The sequence below is a fragment of the Dermacentor andersoni genome, chromosome 5 (genome assembly GCF_023375885.2).
Source record: "Dermacentor andersoni chromosome 5, qqDerAnde1_hic_scaffold, whole genome shotgun sequence".
Classification (NCBI taxonomy): domain Eukaryota; kingdom Metazoa; phylum Arthropoda; class Arachnida; order Ixodida; family Ixodidae; genus Dermacentor; species Dermacentor andersoni.
In genome coordinates this window covers 142,254,493-142,278,264 of record NC_092818.1, presented here as the reverse complement: position 1 = coordinate 142,278,264, position 23,772 = coordinate 142,254,493, and the positions used below count along the sequence as shown (strand labels likewise).

Below are 23,772 nucleotides of genomic sequence, written 5' to 3'. Positions count from 1 at the left end.
AGTTGATGGATACTGTCATGTGTCGTACTATTGCAACATGAAAATTGGTCGTGAAATTCACAAAGATTGAAGGTGTTGTTTGGAAAATGTGTAGAATTCAAGACAATGACCTAAAATATACGAATGTTTATTAAAAGAAGCATACTATAATCATTAGAAATGAAGTGCCGCAATTCTGAAACTCCAATAAAGTTATCTCATCTTGTGTGTTTTTATTCATGAAAATTTATATGAACTACAAGTTTCATGCTACACAAGGTTTCTTTTACTTTAGGCTGTTTTATGGGTCAAAATTTATTCAGGAATGTAGCTGTGGATTTGCACTTCTTAACTTGAGCACACATAAAATTTTCAGACACACTGGAAGATATAAAAAGGTAGTACCATACAGAAAAATAATCTGTATATATATATATATATAACAAAAACTTTAACATTTACACCCCCCCCATAGTGGGAACTCTTTCAACAATTTAACACATAAACGTTACAATGCAGAAGAAGGATTAATACAACAAAAAGTAGTGAGGTTGGCCAAAGTATATCTCTGGTCCTTTAGGTATACATTTATGCAATGGCATCATGCTTCTTAAGAAACCTCAGAATTTCCCACAATAATGCATCTTCTCGATGCCCTGGCATGTAATATCAAAGTGAAGACTGCAGTTCCGCCTTTGCATTGGAAACACCAGAGTGCATTTGCCGCTCTCGGTTTGTCAGTCTGGGTTACCAAGAAATTATTTTTTCTATAGAACCCTTGTCTCGCATACCTATGGTCACTTGTGTACTGTCCTCATCAAATGAAATACAATACAGAAACTTGAAAGTAGAGCACCTGTTACATGTAATTAGGAGAGAGTACAACCTCAAGCCTCCACATGTAATCGCTAAAAGAGGCATGGATATTCGTTGAAATGCGAAACAATAAATTATGCCAATTTCGTGCCAACTGGAGACAGTTGAAGCGAAAATGTGCATATTAGTTAGCTCTAAATTAATTTCATGGTATATTACGATAACTACATATAGTACAATAAGCTTTTGTGAGCCAAGCCACTCAGTTACGCTTAATGCACAGAACCAAATGTTCAACAGAAGCTCGTCTGGGAAGTAAAGAATAGGATTGGCACAAACATGCACTTGCTCAATAAATATATTGATATACAGATTCTGATGTTTCAAGGTGCATTGCTTTTCATCAACAATGTGAACAACACACCTGTATAAGGTCCCCCCCCACCCCCCTATTCAGAATGCAGAATCTTTATTCTAATATTTTTATTTGGCAAGTTTTACCATATACTGTAGATTAATGTAAAGGCCACACCCTTGTAAGGGTCACACCTCCATCTTGGCAACCAAAAATTTGGAAAAAAAAAATTTCATTGAAGAAGCAATCGCTTTCGGTGCCCTGATACAAGCGCTTCAGAAAATTTTCATGCGCTGCATACTTCCGTGTGCCCCTACTAGATGGCAAGAGCTGCGTGTTGACCTCTGATGCAATGGTACATTCAAGGATCCAGAGCGTGCAGTAGTCGCGAGTGTACCGGCACCATTTCGAACAAAAGGTTTGGTCCCGTGTGAGGGGCGCGCCTCGTCAAAATTGAGAGAAAAAAAAAGTGCAGCCTTTATATGAGTCTATAAGGTATATCAATTACTGAATGATCAGGCATTATAGGGTATATGTCACACACTGCAATTAAGCCTTCAAGAGGTTTATTATTAAACATTTTAAATTAAACATTCTTAAGCAATCGTGTTACATGAAAATCCTAGATGAAGTGCAGAAGTAAAACAGAAGACTGGAGGGAGCCCTTGCACCTCCAGTGACATGGCAAAATGAATGCATGCAAGAACATCAGAGAAGAGAGTGGGACATTTTTTTTTCATGCCATGTTTTAGTTCAACTTTAGAGCAAAAATATGTTAATCAAATTGACCTGTAGGAAAGACATAGTTACAGCCCCAAATTATATGTGTCTGTTATTATAAACATTAGACAATACAGAGTATGGAAGATTTTTAACATTGCTTTCTTTAATAGAAAGTAGTGACCATATAATATAACATATGTTATATGCTTTGTACATAAACAACTTCCCCCACTTTGGCCATCATGGACACGAAAAAGAAAGGGGTGCTTAGATTTCATCGAGAAAGATAGAGAAAATATTTAGCGATATGAAATAATGATAAGAACACCAGATATCATTGAAATTTTAAACAACAGCAGAGCATTGCATTCCAATACATGGCCATGGGGATGCTGCAATGGAGGCTCTAGATTATTTACAGCCACCTGAAGTTTTACAATGTGCACAAAATCTTAGTGCATGGGCATATTTCAGCCAATTAATTAACAATAAGAAAGAAAAGACGCAGATATAATGCAATGTTGGAATCTAAGATGTGAAGCTTGTTTGAGTTAGTGAGGTAGCAACTGTAGCGGATAACATGATCGTAGTATGGTCGCCTGTAACTGTTCGCTGTCTGCGTCACGAAGATGAAGGCTATGTACGATGCTTTTCGAGAGAAGGATGTTGACTAGAAGTGTACAGACAGAAAGATCCACCATATATCTAAACACATTTAGGGCTTCGTGCCAGTTGCACCACAGTGGCACACACATTCTGATGGATTGGCCAAGAATGGGCACCTATTCAATGACCCAGCTTGTCTGCTAGGCCAGACAGCAGCAAGTTGTCTGTCCAGGCAGATACCCAATGGAACGAGTTGTCTGCTTGGCAAAGTATGCGCACCTAGTGGCCCCAGTTGCCTATACCTGCGGCAGACAACACAATTCTAACTTTTGAGCCAAATTACTTGGCAAGGTGGACGCTACTTCTACAAGAAATCAAAATGCGTAATTAAATATTTAACATAATTGCACTAATTAGCTGTTTAATTAGTTACTTCAGGGCACATATTGCAATTTACAAGTTGTAGCCGGAGGGTTCTCAAGGCTTATATAACCACTTGGAAATAATTCTCAGGACTACACCAGTTTCGAGATAATATTCTAAGTGTTTGACAAAGTACATATAAGAAGCCAACAAACACTGACACCAAGGTCAACATAGGGGAAATTACTTGAGCCTAATAAATGAAATAAAGAAACAATAAAAAAATGGAAATGAAAGTGGATGAAAAAACAACTTGCCGCAGGTGGGGAATGATCCCACAACCTTCAAATAAAGAAACGATAAATTAATGAAAGTGGATGAAAAAACAACTTGCCGCAGGTGGGGAATGATCCCCACCTGCGGAATGATCTCCACCTGATTGTGGGATCGTTCCCCACCTGCGGCAAGTTGTTTTTTCATCCACTTTTATTTCCATAATTTATCGTTTCCTTATTTCATTTAATAAGCACAAGTAATTTCCCCTATGTTGTCCTTGGTGCCAGTGTTTGTTGGCATCTTATGATATGACTAATAAAAATCAGGCCCCTCGGTTAACCCCCTTTCTTCTCTACGAAATACATAGGTGTTCAAGTCACTTTTGTGCTTCAATGAATAAAACATTTTTCCTAAAAAGTAAGTGGAACAACACAATGCATTTTTACTGGAAGTTTGGCGGCGCATGTCATAAAACCGATGCCATACTAAGAATTCACATTAAGTTGTTATGCCTTGCTAGCTCAATGCCTACAATTAGTAGAGTGCAATATGTGCTGTAAATTAATTAGTGAAATTCTGTTCATTAGTCAATTCCACATTATTGCCTGTTGAAAAAATGCCCGTATCATCGAGTAATTTAGTTCAAGTGTTAGAATTGTACTATCTGCCACAGGCGGTATAAAAAAATTAGGTGCAGCTAAAAAAAAGCACCCTGTATATACATATATGTATCTTCACAAGCACTGTTGAATGCTTTTATAACAACGTGCTCAGGACCTCAAAGTTCTTCGTTATACATGTCATTTCGTTGTAAACATTGTGCATCATGCTGCTCACACTAGAGCGGGCTAAGCACATTCAACAAAAGAAAACATTATTTAACATTAATTTGAGAGAGACGTGGCGAAATAAGTCCCTAACTTTTTTTTTTTTTTTTGCACTCTATGACCAACATAATGTGCAACTGCAGCCAACTTTATTGCACGGAGGCTCACAGCCTGCACCACAACGAAATGCAAGAGCTACACAAGGTAAAACTGCAGATCATCAAATTCCGTTATAGCCTCCCTTGCTGTCGAAATCCTTGATTTGGTCACACAGTCTTTATCACTGTTGCCTTTGTTGACATTCGCATCGTTTCTGCCATAGCTGGCTTTAAAGACGTCGTCAGTAGATATATTTGATAGAGAAAAGCTGGTAGCGCATGAACCGGATGGCTCAACAATGATGATTTCCTAGTCATGTCGACCATGGTTCTCGCCACCCATGCACCTTTCACAACCGCCAGAACCATATTCAGCAGTGTGTCAAGTCACAGCATGGCAAGCTGCACCGTGGCAGAGTGTAATATCTCATGAAGACAAAGAGGCGCGCTGGGACTGTGGGCACATAGAAAGAAGAAGAGGCAGAAGTAAACAGGCGTTCGGAGAGTCAGCCCTCTTGTCCGTTTCTCTCCTTTACACTATTAGACGATCTCACCTTCATCAACAGTAATGTATTAGTCATCTGTCACATCTGCTGGTGCGCTACAAAAAGGAGCTTACGAGTTGAGCGATTCCTAGAGTAGCACTGCAGGACTACTATTAACATCAGCACACTCAAGTGGGTGGCTAGCACTGCTCTTGGCACTAGTGCAGAGCACACCTTGGTGACATATGACACCTTGGTCACATATGCAGAGGGCAGTGGCAGCACTGTTACGTGGTGTTCGTCGTAAAGCAACAAATAAGCCATCGTCGCACCTAGATTTCTTTGCTGTACAGGCACATTCGTTGTAGAGGTGTTCACCATACATATGAAAGATAGGAATTCGGCTGGGACATAAGTTCCTTTTTATACAGGTCATTTCACTGTAGAGGCTTTTGTTGTAAAGGCGTCCAACTCTATATCTGGTGAGGAAACAACAAACTGCTAACCCCGAGGAAGAGGTAACGAAGGCTTCGCTTTAAAATACAATTTTCAAGATGTTATTCCACCCCATTCAAATGCAGCCATGGCAGCTACAAGTCGAACCCATGGCATCAGTTCCTCACACTCCCCGAACTGCCATGGCCACTGAGCCACTATGGCAGGCGAGTAGGTTCGAGGAAGTACAGTGAATCAGTCTTTCTAAAATGAATGCAAATACGAGACACAGGACAGATAAATTTAAATGCCATTTATTTTTGTCTTTCGGCCCACCACACAAAATACCGTGGCCTTCTAAAGGTTAAGTGGAAAAACGGAAACATTTTCCTTATGAAAGGGCCTGCTATTAAGTGAGCACTCATAGGCCATCTATAAAACATGCAATGTGAGGTAACATTAAAAAATAGCAGTATAACTTCTCATGATCACATCTTATGCCAAAATACCTTACAAGACATTAAAGCATATGTGGTCACAGGCTCTAAAACACTACGCTTTTGGACTGCTTGCTTCATGCATAAGTGACTTACAAGTCAGTATGTGTTATGGTGAACTTCTAGGCACTTGAACGGGCAGTGAACGCTGTTGCAACCTTTTAGGCAGTGCACAACATTATAGAAGTCACTCTCAGATGTGGCAATAAATAGTTGGTGCTGGTAACAGGTATACTGGTATAACAATGCTGATATGACGGTTGGGAACTGCCTAACGCTTCTTTGCAATCACAGTTCAGTACAGTGCAGCAACCTTTCACCTAAACAGCATGACAGGTAAAAAGGTCAATAAATAGCACATGAGAAAATAAAGAGCACACACTACAGATATGATACAAAATACAAAACACAAGTCACACACATGCTGACGATGTGTGTAAAGAGATTCATGCTCATATTACACAGCATTTGTAGACAGTCATTGGGTTGTAGCACATAAATGAAGAAACCAAGGCAGGGATGATGTAACAATTCTATTCCAATGCATTTCGTTTTCCTGCTTTGCCATTTGCCCGAGCAGCACTCCAACTATGAGATCACCAGGATCAGTCGATCACGAGCGGTAAATGAGCAGAAGAAAGCAGGATCAAACAAAACGAATTCTTACATTATACCTGCCCAGGTTATTGTGCAAAAGGCTATTCCTGCAGCCCACGTATATAAAGAGGCATTTAGTTCGTGGCCTTAAGTTTGTGGAGGCTGCCAAATACAATAACCAGTCCAGAAACTCTTCATGCTGCACATGGTGCGTATACAATGGAATGTAAATAAATATATTGTGCTGCTTATACTGGTAACATGCAGTATATGAAGTCAAAAAGGGGCAAGTCCAAGTGTATATGCGCAACCCTTCACTTGCATCTGGTTAACATGAATTCACAAGAAAAATAAATAAAGGAGGTTGTTTTTAAAATGTGAGTCTATGTTAACTTCACCGGAGGCACATTTGCCCTTAATTTCGCTCTGAAATCTATAGTGGCCCCAGCCCCAACCCTAATATTTTTTCTCCTAATTTCTCAATGTTGTTGCCAACATTGAAAGAAATGAGAATATATTTCAAATTAATTGCCACTTATGAAATGATATGCCATTTTTCAAAATATATTGGCTGCTGCACTTTGAAAAGGGCCATACATGTAGTAAGAACCACAGCTTCCAATACAGATGTGACTATGCTGCCTGTTGCATACAGGTATGCGATGTTCCTTTGAAAGTAACAAATCTGGGATTTCATCACAAAATACACACTATCTAAACTTGGTATAAAGGTTATAAACAGGGATAAGGTGCCTCAGAAAGGCTGGCCAACGTTTCGATAGGAGGACCTATCTTCATCAAAGGTGGCCTCGTCATCCTCGGCAGGTTAGGTTTAACGAGCTAGTATGGTGACATCACATGCAGTCGTTGTCGGCTGGCTGTAAAGGGAGAGACTGAAAAGAAAATGAGCGATGTCGTTTGATGGCTCTAGGCGTGGTTTCTCAGATGAGAGGACAGGAGCGAAACAGCGGGAAGGCGGCAGAAGAAAAAATTTGAGAAAGAGAAGGACATAGGACGGTGGGGTGTTGGGGGAGCAAGAGGTTAGGGAGCCTTCAGACATGTGTAAGAGTTGCCGAAGATGATGAGGCCACCTTTTACGAAGATAGGTCCTCCTATAAAAACATTGGACAGCCTTTCTGAGGCACCTTAGCCCCGTCTATAACTTTTACACCACGTGTGCTACTCCATCTGTCAGCCCTACTTTTTGATATTGGATTACACTATCTAAACTATGATTCAGAAGTATGCACAAATTGATGTGTTTGTTTTGGCAAGGAATATGGTACACACCAAGAATAATTAGAAATAACTTACATTAACTTAATTCCCATACAAAAAATAAAGCTTCCTTTTATTTATTCATAACATTAAATTTGCCCAAAGCGCATTATTGTAAGATGTGTGCAGCATTCTGTTCAAGCTTCTCCCCATACAGGTTCGCATAGATGTCTATTATTGGGGCTGACAGAGTTCCCACATCTGCTTTTCAGTACTTTTGCTGGCTCACATTAGCTCACGAGATGCTAACTGTGATGTTAACCAGTGTCTCAGATTGAGCCAATCAAGAATATTTTGTCACAAGAATGAATGAACAGGAAATTTTCACTCACTGTTTGCTGCCTTTAACTTCATCAACACCATGCGACACTGTCCCAAATTATCATTTATAGTCACCTGTAAGTCCTACATAAAACCAAATGATAAGAGGAAAATGTGCATACACTTCAAAGGGTTTGGACGGTATCCCTGCCACTGTTTGCTTCTCAGACCGAGTTCCTGTCTTTTATGAGAAAATGAACACAAGAAAGTATATCATACGAACAGTCGTCACATCTACATTTCCTGCCAACCTAGCTGCCATTTAAATTAATGTCACTTTTACCTTAATAGGCTGTGCAATTAGCGAGCGTTTCTTATCTCTGCCAAGCAGCTCAAACTAAAAAATGTCAGTCGAAATGCTACGTGCATGCTTATGCTGAGCCTTTTAGCCAACACTACATATAACAGTGTGACTTTTCTGGTGGGACTATGATGGGAGCCAGGTCAGATTTGCATTCACGTGCGCCTAGATCTCTGAGTGAGCAGCCCACAACAATGAGGCACAGCAGAACTGCCACTAATGCCACTCCAGCTATGGAACTGTGGAACGCCAGAGCTGCACGAGCACCCCGTTCCCCTCGCTGGGCCCATGCCTGCAGGCTGTTTCCTAAAACTTCGCGGGCCATTAACAGCAGTGCAAGCTGCTGCTTCACTTCTTCTAGGAACACCGGCGCGAGCTTTGCCTTCCGGGTTCCGCCCGCTGCCATATCCTCAGCCAGGTCGTCCAGGGCAGTTGTGGGCCTCCTTTCCTGCAGTTGCGCCCAGCGTGCGCGAGCACGTGGTCCAAGGTGAAAGGCAGTTTCAAGCAACTCCTGGCTTACTGCACCCAGGCCAGCGTACTCAGTGACATTTACATCTGCTGCTGAGCGCACATAAATTGTGCCCAAGGCCAGCTGGCCCATCCTCATGGACATACCTCGAACAAAGAGTGCATGCGCCAAAGTTGCAGATGGTTCATCAGGTGAGTTAGGAAACAAGTGTCGGTGCAGGAGGGTGTTGCACAGGGAAAGGTAAAATGAAGAGGTGTCCAGAGGAGATGTGAAGTTTCGTCTGACAGTCTGGCGAAAAACAGTCAAGCGGGCTGTTGTGCCAACGTCTGGTGATGTGGATGCAAGCACATCGTCGGTGACTCGCCAAGTCAAGGCCAAGGCGCGCTGGTCAGCACTTGACTCTCCTGGAGAACTGTCTGAGAGCAGCCAGTCTACTGTCGACACTGGAGAAACGAGAAGCAGAAAAATGAAGTAAGCTGAAAGTCCTGCCGGAGAGACTGAACTTGTAAACCAGTAATTGGCAACTCATACTATTGAATGCAGACAACATGTGCAGTATGCATATAACTTTATTACTGTTACCCTTATCTGGAACCGAATGTCCTTGTAAACAACAGCTTTAAACAGTGCTATACAGGACACAGCAAATTAAGGAAACACACAACAGAGCAACGTCCCGTGTTTCCTTTGCTGTGTCCTTTGTCACGCTGTTTAAAGCTGTTGCTTGCAAGAGGTACCAACCAAGCCAAATGAACACGCTGTTGAATGTCCTCGATACATGGTTACATAGATGTACAGATGTTAAAAAAGAATGTTTTTTTACCCATTTCGTGACCCAAAGCAAAGGTAACTTTGGCGATATCCTCGTGCATCTTCAGCGTCCGTAATGCTGCCTTGGAACTGGTATCGTCCTGTACAGAGCAGGGTATACGTACGTGTGTATGAATGAAAGAGCTTCTGATAAGCTTGTAACTCTGCAAGAGGCAACTTCACTACGACATATACAAGAGTAGCACTGTACTGCAGCAAAATTAATAGTGCACCAAAACGTTTCAATACCTTGAGTGTCTTGGATATCAGCACACCAGCCAGGACAGCTGTCCAGATGACTAAGAATCCCAAAGAGAGCGAGACGAACGCCAAATGCCTTTGAGACTGACGACTTAGCTCCACAGACGTCATGGCAGTATGCCTGCAAGAAATCAGTACACGTTAGCCAAGCCTTCTAACTAATAAAATCAAGCAGCGCGCGATACCGCCACTATTTTAACGATTGACTGATCGAGCGGAGGCGCGAGTTTCAGCACAGGATGGTCAAAGTTCATTTCAAGAGTAATTTGATTACGATCTGCGTGATAGTAGTTAGGTAATACGGTGCGGAAGTCAAACCATAGGAGAAAAATAGCATCAATGCCTCGAGACGGCGCGAAACTTGTAAGAAACACGGAGCTGGGTCCAGCAGTACTCTCAATGCTGTTTCCTGCAGACATGTCACGCATTCAGTTGTGTGAAGCCATCTACTAACAGAAAGAAAAGTTATACACACGTGAAGTTCAGAACATGAGCTATATTACGTACCGTACAATTACTTGGTGAAAGTAGGAGCGCAAGAGATTACGGAACTCGGGTAGGCCACAGACGGAGAAACCAACCAAGCGCTAAAAAGCAAAAACAGGAACCAAAACACAACAGACAGGAAGCGGCTCGGCTTCGGAGGAGGAAAAGGGGGAGGTCGGTTTTTGTGTGTGTGCAGCTGTCAAGACCTCAAGGCTGCTGCCGGAGGTTGTTGAGTTATTAGTTTTATAAGAACGTTGCTTTAATATCAAGGTCTATTTTTAAATAACACTCACTCAGCTTATACAAGTATTAGGTATTTTGCTTGTCACAGCTCACCACCGAATAATTATTGGCCTAACTTTCTAGCCTAACTTTGACCGAAACCGCTAGCTTTGCTGGCCACGACATTTCCCGCCATCTCAACTCGCGGCGCATGACGGGATCCATCCGTGTTCAAGAAACATGGCGGACAAAGAGGATGAGCCGACGATCGCTCAAGACTTGGTTGTCACCAAGTACAAAATGGCTGGAGAAATGGTCAACAGTACGTTTCACTTTTTCTTTTCTTGGACACTCTGTTTGGCGGAGCATTGAAAAGTTTGCACTAACCTTTTGTCTTCTCTCGCCGCCCACGGCTCCCGGCCACATGTGGAGACATGGCAACGTGTTTTGTTGCTCCAGGCGAGCCGCGCCTGTATCGTTTGCGCATTCTGTAAATCAGCTTAGCGTTTGTGCTGCCAGACCTACGTTCCTTTTTCAGTATCTTAAGATCTTTATATTTAATAAATGTGTATGTTTCGTGGGATGTGGATTCGACGCTTGGCCGGCGCGTTTCGCTCCCAAATAGGAACGTGGACGTTCTGCCTCGGAATTCGGTTTCTGAGAGCTCTGTCTCGGAGTAGCAGTGGTCAGAATTGTTTAATCATATTGTAAGTTCTGGTATGCTGCGATCTCTTCCGTGTTCGTAGTTGTGTGTCATGGGCCATAACCGTTGAACTGCGAAGTCGCGTTTCTGGGTCATCGCAGCCGGCAAGGCCGAGAAATATGCCGTATGGCTGTTAATCCCGCGCTCACAGTGCAAGTCGAAGTGTTAACGCACTTACATGAGCCTTATTTATGCCTTAACATGCTTTCTTATAACTCCTCTAAACTGTGGTGTAGTTGAACAAGTTTCGCACTTTCTCGATGAAACGCCGGCCATATGGCAGTTCTCGCGTGCCGACGCTTCAATTTTTTTGCCAAGGCTAGTTGGTTCAGTACGCGGTTGTCTCTAGAACTCGAACCACCATTGTTTTTATTTTCAATTTTTTTCAGAGATTCTTAAACATCTGTTGACCATGTGTACAGCCGGCACATCTGTACTCGCCATTTGCGAAGAAGGTGACAAGCAGTTGAACGAAGAAACGAGCAAAGTGTTTAAGAAGGAGAAAGAGCTGAAGAAAGGTATGCATTGTTTTACAAACCTTACCTAGCTGGTGCTGCAAAGAGGCATTGGCCACGATAACTAATTTTTATGCAGCAATAATATGAAACTTTCATTCATGCATGTGAACTTCCTTCTTGCATAAGAGATCTCACGGGATGACAAGGCTAGGGAATTTTTACTTTTGTTTAAATAAATGCAAATTCAGTATTTGTCATAAAGACTTCATTGCACTCATAGAGTGGAGCCTTTAGTTAAACTGATTACCATGCCATATTCAGGAAACCTTACCATATGTTATGTAGCTTTCAAGGTTACTGTGTGCTAGTGTTTGAGAGTGCATCTTCCGATTGAAATTTGCCCATGTCTGCAGGCATTGCTTTTCCCACCTGCGTTTCGGTAAACAACTGCATCTGCCACTACTCCCCACTCAGGTCTGACACCGAGTACATTCTGAAAGACGGGGATGTAGTCAAGCTGTAAGTATAAAAATTCTCTCTCTCGGAAACCACTACAGAGATCTTGTCCTGCTTGCAGTGCATTTATTGGGTTTCTGCCTGTTGTGCGGTGCTTGCATTTCCGCTTACTTAATATGTATGTCATTTACTTGCAAGCAACATGCTGGCATATCTTCACATCTGCTGTGCAAGCATTAGCTGAAGACTCAAGCTAAATATGGTGTTGGTCCGGCCCACTGCAGTGGCGCAGTGGTGCCATGTGTCTTAAAGAGAGTAAATTTGAACAGAATGCAGGAAAAGACAACCTTTTCGCCACTTAGTGTACGTCCAAAAAAAAAGGAAACCTAGGTTGTGCTTAAAATTGCATCCAGCGCTCACCACTATGGCATCGCTACTTATAGCTCACTGCATACGTCGGCAATATAAGCAGATACTCATATTAGCTCAGCAATATTTTTTGCAGGCTCTGTACTCGCTTGTACTCGTGCACTCATGCTTGTCTGTTCTCACATTCCTACTCGTGTTCAAATTCACTTTCATTCACACTTACCAGAACCAGCTCACTCTCAATTTTGCGTCCACTCTCCCTTTCCGACATTCGCTCGCCTACATATTCGCAGACCACCCTGATTTACGTTCACATTCACGTCCACTCACTTTTCATGACTCACTAACGCTTTGGCTGTCACGTGGGAGCATTGGTCACAATTTCTCACTAAATTTTTGTTGCTCTTGGTCAGTGTTCTCCTTTATTCATCATGCTTCTTCCTGATCATATGGATTCCGTCAAACCCTGGATTGCACTAATGCTCATCTTGCACCACTGAAAATAGTGTTGAGCGAATATGCTGACCTATTGCCCTACTTTAGGATGTGAAGCACTTGTCTGGTGTAGTCAAGGGCTCGGCTCCGGACTAGCGATGTCTGGCACATATCTCTTAGCTTTTAGTGCCATGACAATGCGTGCAACATAGTGTGCTGAACTGCAGACGTACACAGAAGGAACGTGGATGCTTTGGGACTCGTAATGGTGACTCAGTGATTACTCCTTTTCGTTAAACTTCTGACCATGAAGGGCTGACTATCATAGCTGCACCTTAGCGTTATCTAAGATGCAAGCTCTTGCATTTTCTCCAAGCCAGTGGTCACACCGTGTCAACACCACACATTGCACACCCACTCCTTCACACGAGAGGATGGTTCATGCCATGACATTTGCCTCTATGATGTTTCGTTATTGTGTATAATGTAAGTAACCTTACTAAACTTTGTTGTCATGCTTCTTATTACCTCTGTTCTATGAGCAACTTTTGTGTTGTTACCATTAATTTTGTGCCTTCTTTCATTCTGACTTGTCCTGCACGTTTGATATGATTACAGGGATCTAGGAGCGCACATTGATGGTTTTATTGCGGTTGTGGCACATACAGTCATCGTGGGAGCAAGCCTTGTAAGTATGCCATCTGCTGTCGTGGCCGTGAGCAGCACTGACTAAAACTGCCAGGGCTATTCTTGTACATATGCTACACAAATACCCAAGAAAATTGGATTGGAGGATGGTCTCTAATGTACCTTAATTGGTAAAGCACTGTACGCCTAATGCTGAAGATGAGGACTTGGCTTCTACCTGTGACATGTTGTCTTTCATTTTCCCTTTACCTTATTATTTCTACATTTCAGTGAAACATAATTTATTTCCCCCCATGCTTTCTCTCGCTTTATGTCAGTTCATATACAGTAAAACCTCGTTAAACTGTACTTGCTTAAACAGTAGTTTCGTTTTAAAAGTAGTAAAGTCCCCAACTCAGCGGCCATTGAACATAATGTGTTTTGTATCCGCATAAACCGCACCAGCTTATTGCGTACACATTGGTTAAAACGTAGCGTTTAAACTTTTCATCGCGCAAACACGGCGGTGTACCGTCTCCATCGGGCGGCCCAGCAGAACAACAAGCCTCAGAGATTGGAACAACGGCCTCCAAGCGCCCTGTGCGTTTGCGCGTGAAGCCACATCAACATCATTTCGACGCCATGCCAGAGAGCGTTATGGCGTCGTGCAAGCGAGGACTCGCGTCGTTCCGAAGCTCGGATAAAAAAGATGCCGGGTGCTCAGCATAGAAGAAAAGTTTGACATCTGCTGTTGACTACAGTGTGTGGCATTTGGAATGCGAAGTTGCTCGGCCGCGCTGCTGCAACCGCGAAGACATGTCAGCTACGAGATTCGACTTTTCGCCATCGTTGCCTGTGTTGTTGCCGAAGTGTCGACTAGCGACAGTGATGAGGACGACATTGAAAGCGACAGCACTAGCGACTCGGGCCCGACAGTGGCATAAGCTGCGCGTTACGTCAGCCTCATGAATGCAATCGTCGCGACGAGAACAGGGGCGCAATAACATAACTCTATTCCAAATGAAAAGTATTTCAAACTCTGGCACCCGGCAATGAAAAAGGCGCCCCGGGACTTCAGCAGCACTACTGTGCTCGTGCACGGAGAATATGTAATGGTAATTAGGAATCTGCCTTGCGAGCGTTTGCTGAGAAGAGGGGGCTGACTGAAAACCTGGCACACAGCTTCAGTAAGTTTGAGGCCGCTGTTGTCGTCGTGCTGGGCCGCCGCGGCATCAAATCAAAATAACACTTTTGTCGCGCAAAGTGAATAAATACTGCATGTTTTTTCCCCCTTTCATCGCACTGTCTCTGAGTTCCATTTTCGACAGGTAAGTGGGCGATCTCATGCTATTTCGGTTAAACAGTACTGCCGTTTAGTACGTACTTTTTCCGAGCTCTGGCCAACTACGGTTTAACGAGGTTTCACTGTAGTTGCAACTAGAAAAAAAATAGTTTCTCGGATTCCCTTATTCTTCTGTAGTCTTTTAGCAGTTCTTTGCTTTGCTGTTATTGCCTGTTCCTGAAATTTATTTTTATTTAAAGATTCTTTAGATTTTAAAGATTTTAGCTGCAGTGACTTTCTCATTTCGGTAAAAACTACAAATCTTGTGTCTTGTTTGCCCAAATGTGTGACCTGTGCATTCATTTTAACAGGATAACAAGGTGAAAGGCAGGAAGGCTGACGTCATCAAGGCTGCCTACTATGCAGCCGAGGCTGCTCTACGACTTGTCAAGCCTGGTATTGAGGTATGTGGGCTCTACACCACTGTCCATTTCTCTTTGGCTGAATTGTTTTGCCATTTCTTCTTATGCCTTTCTATTATTTAAACATAAGCTTCCTTACGATTCAATAAATGGATGCTAGGTTACTCCCCTCTTGGTGTCATGTCCGCAGGATCTTACGAATTTTAAGGTTCACAATTTGGCAGGTATGACATGGCTTTGGCACTGGCCATGAACGGCGAACTCCGGCATGTGGCCGGCATGCGCACGGCCAGGGTGGCTGTATTTGTAGTGTGCTAGAATATGGTTGAGCGAGCGGTGCGGTGCTTGCTATAACAGAGGCAAAAAACAACATAGGCCGAGGGTGCTGCAAACAAACTAGATATTAGCGAGGCACACACTGCAGTGGGCGGGCGTCTCTGTCCCCAGGGCCAGTATAATGGAAAACTATTCCAATCTGTGTTTATGCCCACATGGGCGAAGCCTGAGCCATTTTGACCTATCACAAAGGGCTAATGGCGGAATTGTAATAAATACAGATTAGAATCATTTTACTTTATCGGTCATATAAAATTGTAATCATTAGCTTACTAACTAAATTAACAAGCGCAGTGTCACGCACACACTCGCTGTCAAAATGCTGAAGTGAGGAAGTGTAGTAGTACCAGCAAGAGAATTTATTTTCCTGCTGCCTCACTTCAACGCGAATGAAGTGGCGAAAACACAGCGTACACAAAGCTATCAGCACTCGGTATTTGCGTCTGTGCTCACGGCAGATCGCCTTCAACATAGGGCTAGCGCGGCCACACTACTCGTGTCATACGCAGCAGCCACCAGAATAAAATGCACCCCCCTCTGTCCCCCCTCCGCTGGGTGCCTTGCACGTGAGGAAAGACAGTGCTCGCCCTTCCATCTTTCCTCCCTTGTGCACGCTAAAGCCCCTGCATCCACATGCCACCGCCGCTTTCTTAAGTAGCGACAACCTTTGTTGTGCGCCGCCTTTCCACTCACACCAAATCCGGTTCCGGTATTTCCGGTTCCGGCGTTTCCGCTTCCTGGAGTTGCGATGCGGGAATTTCCGCTTTGACTGCTGTTAGACGATGGTGAGACGCCCGCGCGTGCTTAGCAGAGCTGTGGCAGTCACCATAAGAAGAATGCAAAGGGGACAACCTGTTGTATTCCGCTGTGGTAGTAGTTCGTGGTCGCTGTTTTCCAAATGCACGAAAAACGGCAGTGGTCTCTCCAAGCGCCCAGGCACTACATTCCACTTACGTTGTAGCTCGTGCCACAACCCGTCGCAGGTTGACGTGAAGCAGTGAACACGAGCAGATCGCTGGTTACAGTGGGCGCTGGTTCTTGGATGGAATCGCATTCAGTTTCAACCGCAGCTCATGCAATTAAAGCCTCTCCAGCGACACGAAAGTAAACAACGCTAAAAAACAAAGCGTCACTTCCACTCGGAACAGGAAGCTGCAGCTACGTAAGTTCCACTTGATGCCGGAAGCTAAGGGGGTGAGTGGGAGAGGAGCGCAGAGGAGGAGGTAAGGTTGGCGGTACTTAAACTGGTCGGTGGAAACGTGTATGGAGGGGCTTTAGTGCACGCAAGATTGAGCCACCATCATCTGCTCACCTCGCACGCTTTCAGTCGCTCTTACAGCATACAGTGCACGGCAATGATGTTATCGCCCTTGGACTTTATGCGGGACATCACAGCGACAGTGCCACCACCTGCATAAATGCACCTGGAGCATCCATATACTTGCTATCCCAATAATAAACCAGAGTGGTTCATAACTTTTGGTTATCCAATCTGTTGGTGATGTTCATTTCCAGGCACTTCACTCACACTGTCGAGACATTAGAGACCTTTAGTTTGTCCGGTATTCTGGTAAACGCAGGCGGGCTGGGTGTTTGGGCGCAGGGGCAGAGGTGTAGACGTGACCGGCCTGCATGGTGCAGCCACTTAGTGGTGCAAAACTCAGACAAAAACAGCCAATATTGCAGTAACTAAGTGTATTCTACTTCGCTGCTGGTGTAAATTTTCGGCAGTGGTGTAATCGTGTTGCTGCCAGAAATTTACACCCACAGAAGAGTAGAATACGCTTGGTTACTGCAGTATTGGCTGTTTTTGTCTGTCTGAGCTCTGTGCCACCAGGTGGCTGCGCCATGCAGGCCGCTCGCGTTTTTGTCTACGCCCCAATGCCCAGTCAGTTGGCGTTTGCCTGAATACTGGACAAGCTAAACGCCCATACTAAATAAAAAAAAAATGTGAACAAAAATGGCTTGGGCTACATTCAAAATTTTCTGACTCACTGTTCCAGAATGCATGTTTTTGTGATTGCTATCACTAATTAAAAAACTACAGGCACTATTACCAAAATTTCCATGCACTAGACAGTTTCAGTATTGGAGTAATCTGTTTCAAAATTCAGCTTAAGAGGTCACTGCAGACAGTTGCAGTACTGCGCTTGTGTTTTTCGTGGTTTTGAAGTGCGCTGCCATATTCCATTGTTTCACCAAGATTCAGATTGGCCTGCTCCAAGCTTTTCAAAATGCAATTTTATCTCCTCCAAAGTGCTCTAAAACGCAATTTTGATTGCTCCAAAAATTGCTTCAAAATGATTTTGGGCAGTCCCACTCCTGCACTTGTCATATCAAACTATTCTCTGATTGCTATATTTTGACAGCCCCTTTCAAACCCCTACGGCCCCTCCAATAACGAAAATAGTACTGTGATAATGATACAGTATGTAACAACACACATAGCTTACACAATCATGCAAATTGGACAACAAATCAAATTACAACATTCCGCTGGTGTTTTCATTCCTTTTCCAAAATGGGATGTGACTTCATTCTTACCGAATTGTTGCAGTATCTGCCCAAATAGGTGTCGCAGTATTGTGTGATGCTGTGTGAAATTTTTAGGCCTCAGGTCCCACTTAACCAAAGACTAATAATTTTGTGTGGTGGTTACTGATGTTTAGACAGCAAATGGTAAGAACTCAGACAGGAGCCATGGCGTAACATCTACATGTTGCAATGTCTCCTTCCTTTTTCTACATTGGCTGGCGGCGGCATTTATATAACTTAATCTTTTTCTACATTCTGTGCCACCAAGGAAGCAAGGGGCATCTCTGGTTGATGCAGAACTAGAGCGGGCCTCTTAAGTACTTTGCCCTCTTGTGTTTTGATGGAACATGCCCGCACCATTCCATTGAGTCCTAGATATGAAGTGTAGCAATAAAATGGTTATAAAATGAAAACAACCCATTTCTACTTTTCATGTGTTTGTTCTTAGAAGTGAGAACTTCGTTACATGTGCCGAGCTTGTGAGCCTGTGGTAGCATTTTTCAATAACGGAACATTCTTTTCATTGCTATAATTTTAGAACAACGCTGTGACAGACGTGATTCAGAAGGTGGCAGAATCCTACAACTGCAAGCCTGTTGAAGGTAAGCAATGATGACAGCGAAAGGGATTTACTGCATGTGTTGGCATGCCCATGTAGGTTTTGTACATAAATAAAAGGGGGGGGGGGAGTTACATGTCAAAACCACTTTCTGATTATGAGACACACTGTAGTGGAAGACTCCGGAAATTTTGACCACCTGAGATTCTTTAACGTGCACCTAAATCTGAGTATACAGGTGCTTTCGCATTTCGATGGAGGCGAAATGCGGCCACCGTGGCCGGGATTCGACCCCACGACCTCGTGCTCAGCATCCTAACACCATAGCCACTGAGCAACCACGGCGGGTTTTTGTAGGTTGCCTTGAAAACCTTCAATAAACCCTGTACATGGGGAAGGGGAGAAAACAGATCAAGGGCACACAATGTACAACAATACTACACAAACTAGGTTGTGGCAGACTTGCAGTGCATGTGTTATTTTCATGTGTGTGTATCTTATTTCTTTGTTTTCGTTTGTTTCATGGACAACACATTTACTTATTGTTATCTACAGTGACAAAGCTCAATACAGTCGCCGACCGTTTATTCGGACCTCACGGGGACTGCGGAATTGTCCTGAATAAACAGGTGTCCGAAAAAGCAGATTAAAAAAAAGAATGAAATCCTTTATTTCCCTGCACTTATTCGGGCACGGCCGTAGGCTTGAAGAAATCGTGAATGCGCCATTGCACGCTGTTCCGTTTACGCGCAATCAGATAAGCCTGAATCTCGGAGAGGGTCGTACGGTCACTGTAGGCAGCTGAAGGCACAGTCACTGCTTGTACACGCTCCGCATGCGACGGCAGCGTAGCACATGGTGCGTCATCTTCCGACTCAGTCATCGTCCGGCGGTGCAGCAGAAAACTGACGAGTGATCTCGCATTCGTCGAGTTCTGCGCATGTCAGTACAGCAGTGTGAGCACCTGTGAAACTGTCAGATGAGACGGTGTCCGAAATCGCAATGCAACCACTGCGCAAGTCTCGGCAGAACATTTTCAGCGTCAGTAGGGAGCATATCGGAAGGCGACAAATCTTAAGCCTCCCGGCACCCGCTTGCCGGCATTCCCCAGCGCAGTCTGCGTGGGCACTGTCGGCGCCATTAGACACTTGACGCAGTGTTTCCATATGCCACGTTGGATCACCACAACCTCGACACAGCACTCAAAGCAAACACCACCACGCTGTCACGCCAACACCAGTCACGCAAACGAAAAACGTGGCCTACTCTCAGCGTCGTACACGAAGAAAAATCAGCTGCTGGATTGTCTTGACATGGCTTACTAAGCTGAAACCAGAACTGCTGTAGAGCTACTCTATCGAACCAGGCAGAAACGATGATGATGAGCGGGGATTTGCAGTAGCGCCACTTAGTGGGCAGCAAGGAGGCTCCATTCAAAACAAAAATGGCATTCAGCAAGTAGAAGAATGCACCGGTCAGAGTCGGTGCACGGTGCTCTCAATTGAGTTGGCTCAAGGAACGTCCGAAAAATCAGCCGAGAGGTTGTAAGGTGTCCAAACTTTCGGCAGTTGTTATACATTATGGTCTATAGGTAGAATGGCGGTGCCGCGAAGCAGACCGAATAATCGAGCATGTCCGAAATTTTGGAGTCCGGAAAATTATTCGGCGACTGTATTATCTAGTACATCACTCCAAGCATTTAAGAATAGGCAGGTAGTTTTGGCACGGACAGTGGAGCTAATAGCCTAGGTAGACAATGTATGACTAAATTTGTAAACAGAAATGTCCCTGTGGAGGAGGGATAGCAGTTAAGGGAGGAGGAGGGAATCAGAATTAACTTTTGTTTTTTGACAGAAAAGGCTAAAATTTGGCACACACACTGCGCATTGCAATAAAAAGACAAATCTAAAATTTCATTAGGATATCTTCAGTAATTTTTGTTTTATAAGAGTTTATAAGTTCCTTGTTTGTGCAAAGCCTGGCAGAGTAATGAAACACGATAGGGAGCTGGGAATATTTTGCATGTTTGCCCAAATGTCTAATCTACACCAAGACAATGTTAGATTTTTTTTTTTTTTTTTAGTGCGCTAATAATTTTTTGCTCAACATAATGTGCACATGACTGTGCTCCACTACATGGAGCCATGTAGTAATTGTGAAATAATTAAATAACGGAAAGATAAAGAAACATTTCAAGACTGTTTTTAAGTACAGCACAGCTTGTGGATCACAGCAAAACAAACTGGACCAAAATTAGTCCAGCCATTGTTGTGCTACGCTTTCCACGAGCGAGGTAATTGAGAAAACTGGCTGCAAAGTTTTAAAAGCACTGCAAATTTATTAAAAAGCACCAGGGCAGTAATATTTTGAATCATTGCTGTCAGGCATCTTCTTACACCTTTTGCCTCTTTGTTTGGTGGGCTTTGGATGCCTTCTTCAGGCGTTCATTATCCTTTTCTTGAGCCCTCTGGAGTAGTACATGACCACCATTTTCACTGCCAGACCGAGCCTAGTATCGCAGTGTACACCCACAGAACGATGTTGGCATCTTGGGCACAGAGTTTTAGCGATCAAAGAGTTCATCGCGGAAACAGGCACAATATTGAACTAACAGTCACAAGCGGCCGAAATTTGTTCTTGGCCTTGCTGGTCCATCAAATTGAACTTCCGCTCAGTTGCGGACACTGCGCGAAGGGAGTCGCAAACGCTGCATGCCTGCGCTTCTGCAGTCACCGCTGACACAAAACTCTGCTTGAGGCGCGTCTGAATCATGCGACGTTCCGGTGACGATTCGCCTGGTGAGCTTTGAGTCACCATACAGTGTGTAGCTCATCGACGGTTGGGGCTCACTCGCAGGCTGCGTGTCCCTGTCGCACGATGCATCGGAAACGTACACCGTCTCTGGCAGCGATGGTGACCTTCAACCCGCGTCGCCTCCAACAACGCAATCTCAATTGCTGACTCGCGCGGCCGTACGCACACGTGCGAGAGCCTCCATTGGCACGAGAGCCTCCGATGTTACAGGGCGATTGTCGGCTTCGCTGCTGGAATCGCACGGTGCAAGATAATGCGGCACGTTATCTTCATGTTCAATCGGGTGCTCCGCTTTTCCCGCTGGCTGTCGTCTTTTTCTCGCCATAGGAGGCTTGCGCTTTCGTTTTCCGAAGGCATGCTTCGTTTAAAATTTCTTTTCGAACGAGCAACGATCCATCACTGATCTGGGAGCTTTCATAAATCCGAGTTCTGCGAGTGTAAAACGAAGAATGACGCCGGCGTGGTTTTTAAAGCAGACAACTGCGGTCCGCTGTTGTTGCCAGCTTGCCCGCTGCTGCAGCAGCAACCAATGGCAAGACGTCTTTCAGCACGGCAACCAATTGGAGGCCCGCTTTCATCGCAGGGCCCGTGCCTCTAGCAGATCCGTGCTTTTTTTGTGTTTGTGTGTTTGTTACAAGATGGCGACGACCGAAGAATTCAGAAACGGAATGGCGAAACTTCGAGCTTTCGAACGATACCAAGATGGTGGCGTTCGGTGGCGGGAAAGACGAGGAAGGGCGCCGCGAACTGCGGTGATTTTACGCTATTTAAAGCTGTTTTCTCGCCCTACGCACTGATAAATTAATTTTTTTCGGCCACTCTTAGTGTGTTTTCAGTCGAACCATTTTGATACAGGGTAGATTAGGCATTGCAGATACCGAAACGCGTCGTTGCCAAAAATCGCCCTTTTTTGCGATTTTCACGATCTGATCCTCGCTTTCCCCCTTAAGAGTTATAAGGTTAGGGAGTGCAACTACAATCTCTTTTACAGTTCTTAAGTTTCACTATCAGGGTCCTCAAAACCTTTCAATGTTGACTTGGATATTTTTATACAAACCCTGTCATAGCATCGCTTTTTTGTTTATGTGACTGCATGTGGTAGTTGCCTGACAGTGTAACCTGTGGTGCAGGGATGCTGTCACACCAGTTGAAGCAGTACAGGATAGACGGAGAGAAGTCAATCATTCAGAACCCGACGGAAGCCCAGAGGTGAGAGTATACCATGTACGGTTACCTAATCTTTCACCGAAATTTGCAATTGTTCTGACCTTGCTGGTTGCTTAGCGCTATGTAATGAAGCATTGCAGCATATGTGTGCATACCCGTTACACTAGAACCACTTTCCTAAATTGCAAGTAAACTTGGGTGCACTGCATCTTTGGCCCAACTAACAGCGGCACCGGCCATCGTCTAAGTGAAGAAAGAGTGCTTGCTGCATGTGCTGGGGCTTTTCTCTTGAGTATAGTTTCATCATAACATCTACGTGTACATTTTCCATGCCATGCTGCAAGCAAATTGTGCTTGTACTGTTGGCAAAAATGACTACACTGCCGCGAACGAGAACAAAGGGGATTAACCGAGGGGCCCGATTTTTATTAGTCATATCATAAGAAGCCAACAAACACTGACACCAAAGACAACATAGGGGAAATTAATTGTGCTTAATAAATTAAATAGAGAAACGATAAATTAATGGAAATGTACGTGGATGAAAAAACAACTTGCCGCGTATGGGGAACGATCCCGCAACTTTCGCATCCGTGGTGTGATGGCGGCGTAGTCAACAGACACTTGATGTGTGTTTTTGTGGTTGCAGCAGGTTGCTATTACAGTCGAACCTCAATATATTGAACAGCACGGTGATCGCGAAATAGTTAGGTATAGCCAGAATTCAATATATAAAATCATGTAAAAAATGCATCAGAAACTTCTGCAAATCAATCAATGAACCAAGGGCGCGATCAGGGATTGTTGTTCGGAGCGCGCGGTCAATAGCACCGCACACAATTAGCGTAGGCTGCGCCGACTTCGTCAGCCGCACGAACACATGCACGCGCAACCGAACTTGCGTTCCGAACAACGATCCCCGATCACACCCCAATCGTGGTGTAGTAAATACTCACTTGAAGCTTCCCACAAAGTATTTATTTATTTGACTGAAAGTGCTGCAGCAATGTAGCCTGCTTCTTATTAGCAGCCGCATGCTTGAACATGGAATCCTCAACTTAGTCTGAACAATCCACAAGCGATAAGCCGGTGCCCTCTATTGCACCACAGTAGTGGCGTAGAAGGGCCAAAGCAGCTGCAGTCCCAGTTGAAGTCGGGAGCAGGCCAACATCAACGCTTGCGGGATCAACCGCAGCAGCGTCTGCGTTTGGCCATTACTTCTGCTGCGATCTTCACGTCCGTCAATTGCAGCATTTTGAAACACTGTCAATAACAAAGTATTAAGTGGCATCTGCAAAGGCGTTAATGAGTGAGCCCAGTGAGCGTGTGCTGTTGGGCGTCTTTGTGTATGCAAACCACAAGGGGTCAGTGCGGCAAATGAAATGCGTCGTTGACGTTGTCGAA

The 23,772-nt window shown here is 44.2% G+C and overlaps 2 protein-coding genes across 2 annotated transcripts in view; one reads left to right on the top strand and one right to left on the bottom strand.

Moving 5' to 3' along the window:
• Window positions 1–5,261: 5,261 nt before the first annotated feature.
• Window positions 5,262–10,310, bottom strand: LOC126531304 (uncharacterized). The gene is made up of 4 exons (XM_050178793.2): window positions 10,005–10,310; window positions 9,486–9,618; window positions 9,250–9,337; window positions 5,262–8,869 (listed from the first exon to the last, which is right to left on the bottom strand). The coding sequence occupies exons 2-4, from the start codon at window positions 9,606–9,608 to the stop codon at window positions 8,052–8,054; spliced, it is 1,029 nt and encodes a 342-aa protein (XP_050034750.1). The 5' UTR covers window positions 9,609–9,618; window positions 10,005–10,310; the 3' UTR covers window positions 5,262–8,051.
• A 107-nt stretch (window positions 10,311–10,417) lies between these two features.
• The window catches only part of LOC126531303 (proliferation-associated protein 2G4), a 32,839-nt gene continuing 19,484 nt past the window's right edge, over window positions 10,418–23,772 (top strand). Inside the window, exons 1-7 of the mRNA XM_050178792.2 lie at window positions 10,418–10,527; window positions 11,298–11,426; window positions 11,780–11,885; window positions 13,245–13,314; window positions 14,907–14,999; window positions 18,367–18,430; window positions 22,332–22,410. Coding sequence (XP_050034749.1) covers window positions 10,446–10,527; window positions 11,298–11,426; window positions 11,780–11,885; window positions 13,245–13,314; window positions 14,907–14,999; window positions 18,367–18,430; window positions 22,332–22,410 — 623 coding nt within the window. The 5' untranslated portion in view covers window positions 10,418–10,445. The remainder of the gene's footprint in view (window positions 10,528–11,297; window positions 11,427–11,779; window positions 11,886–13,244; window positions 13,315–14,906; window positions 15,000–18,366; window positions 18,431–22,331; window positions 22,411–23,772) is intronic.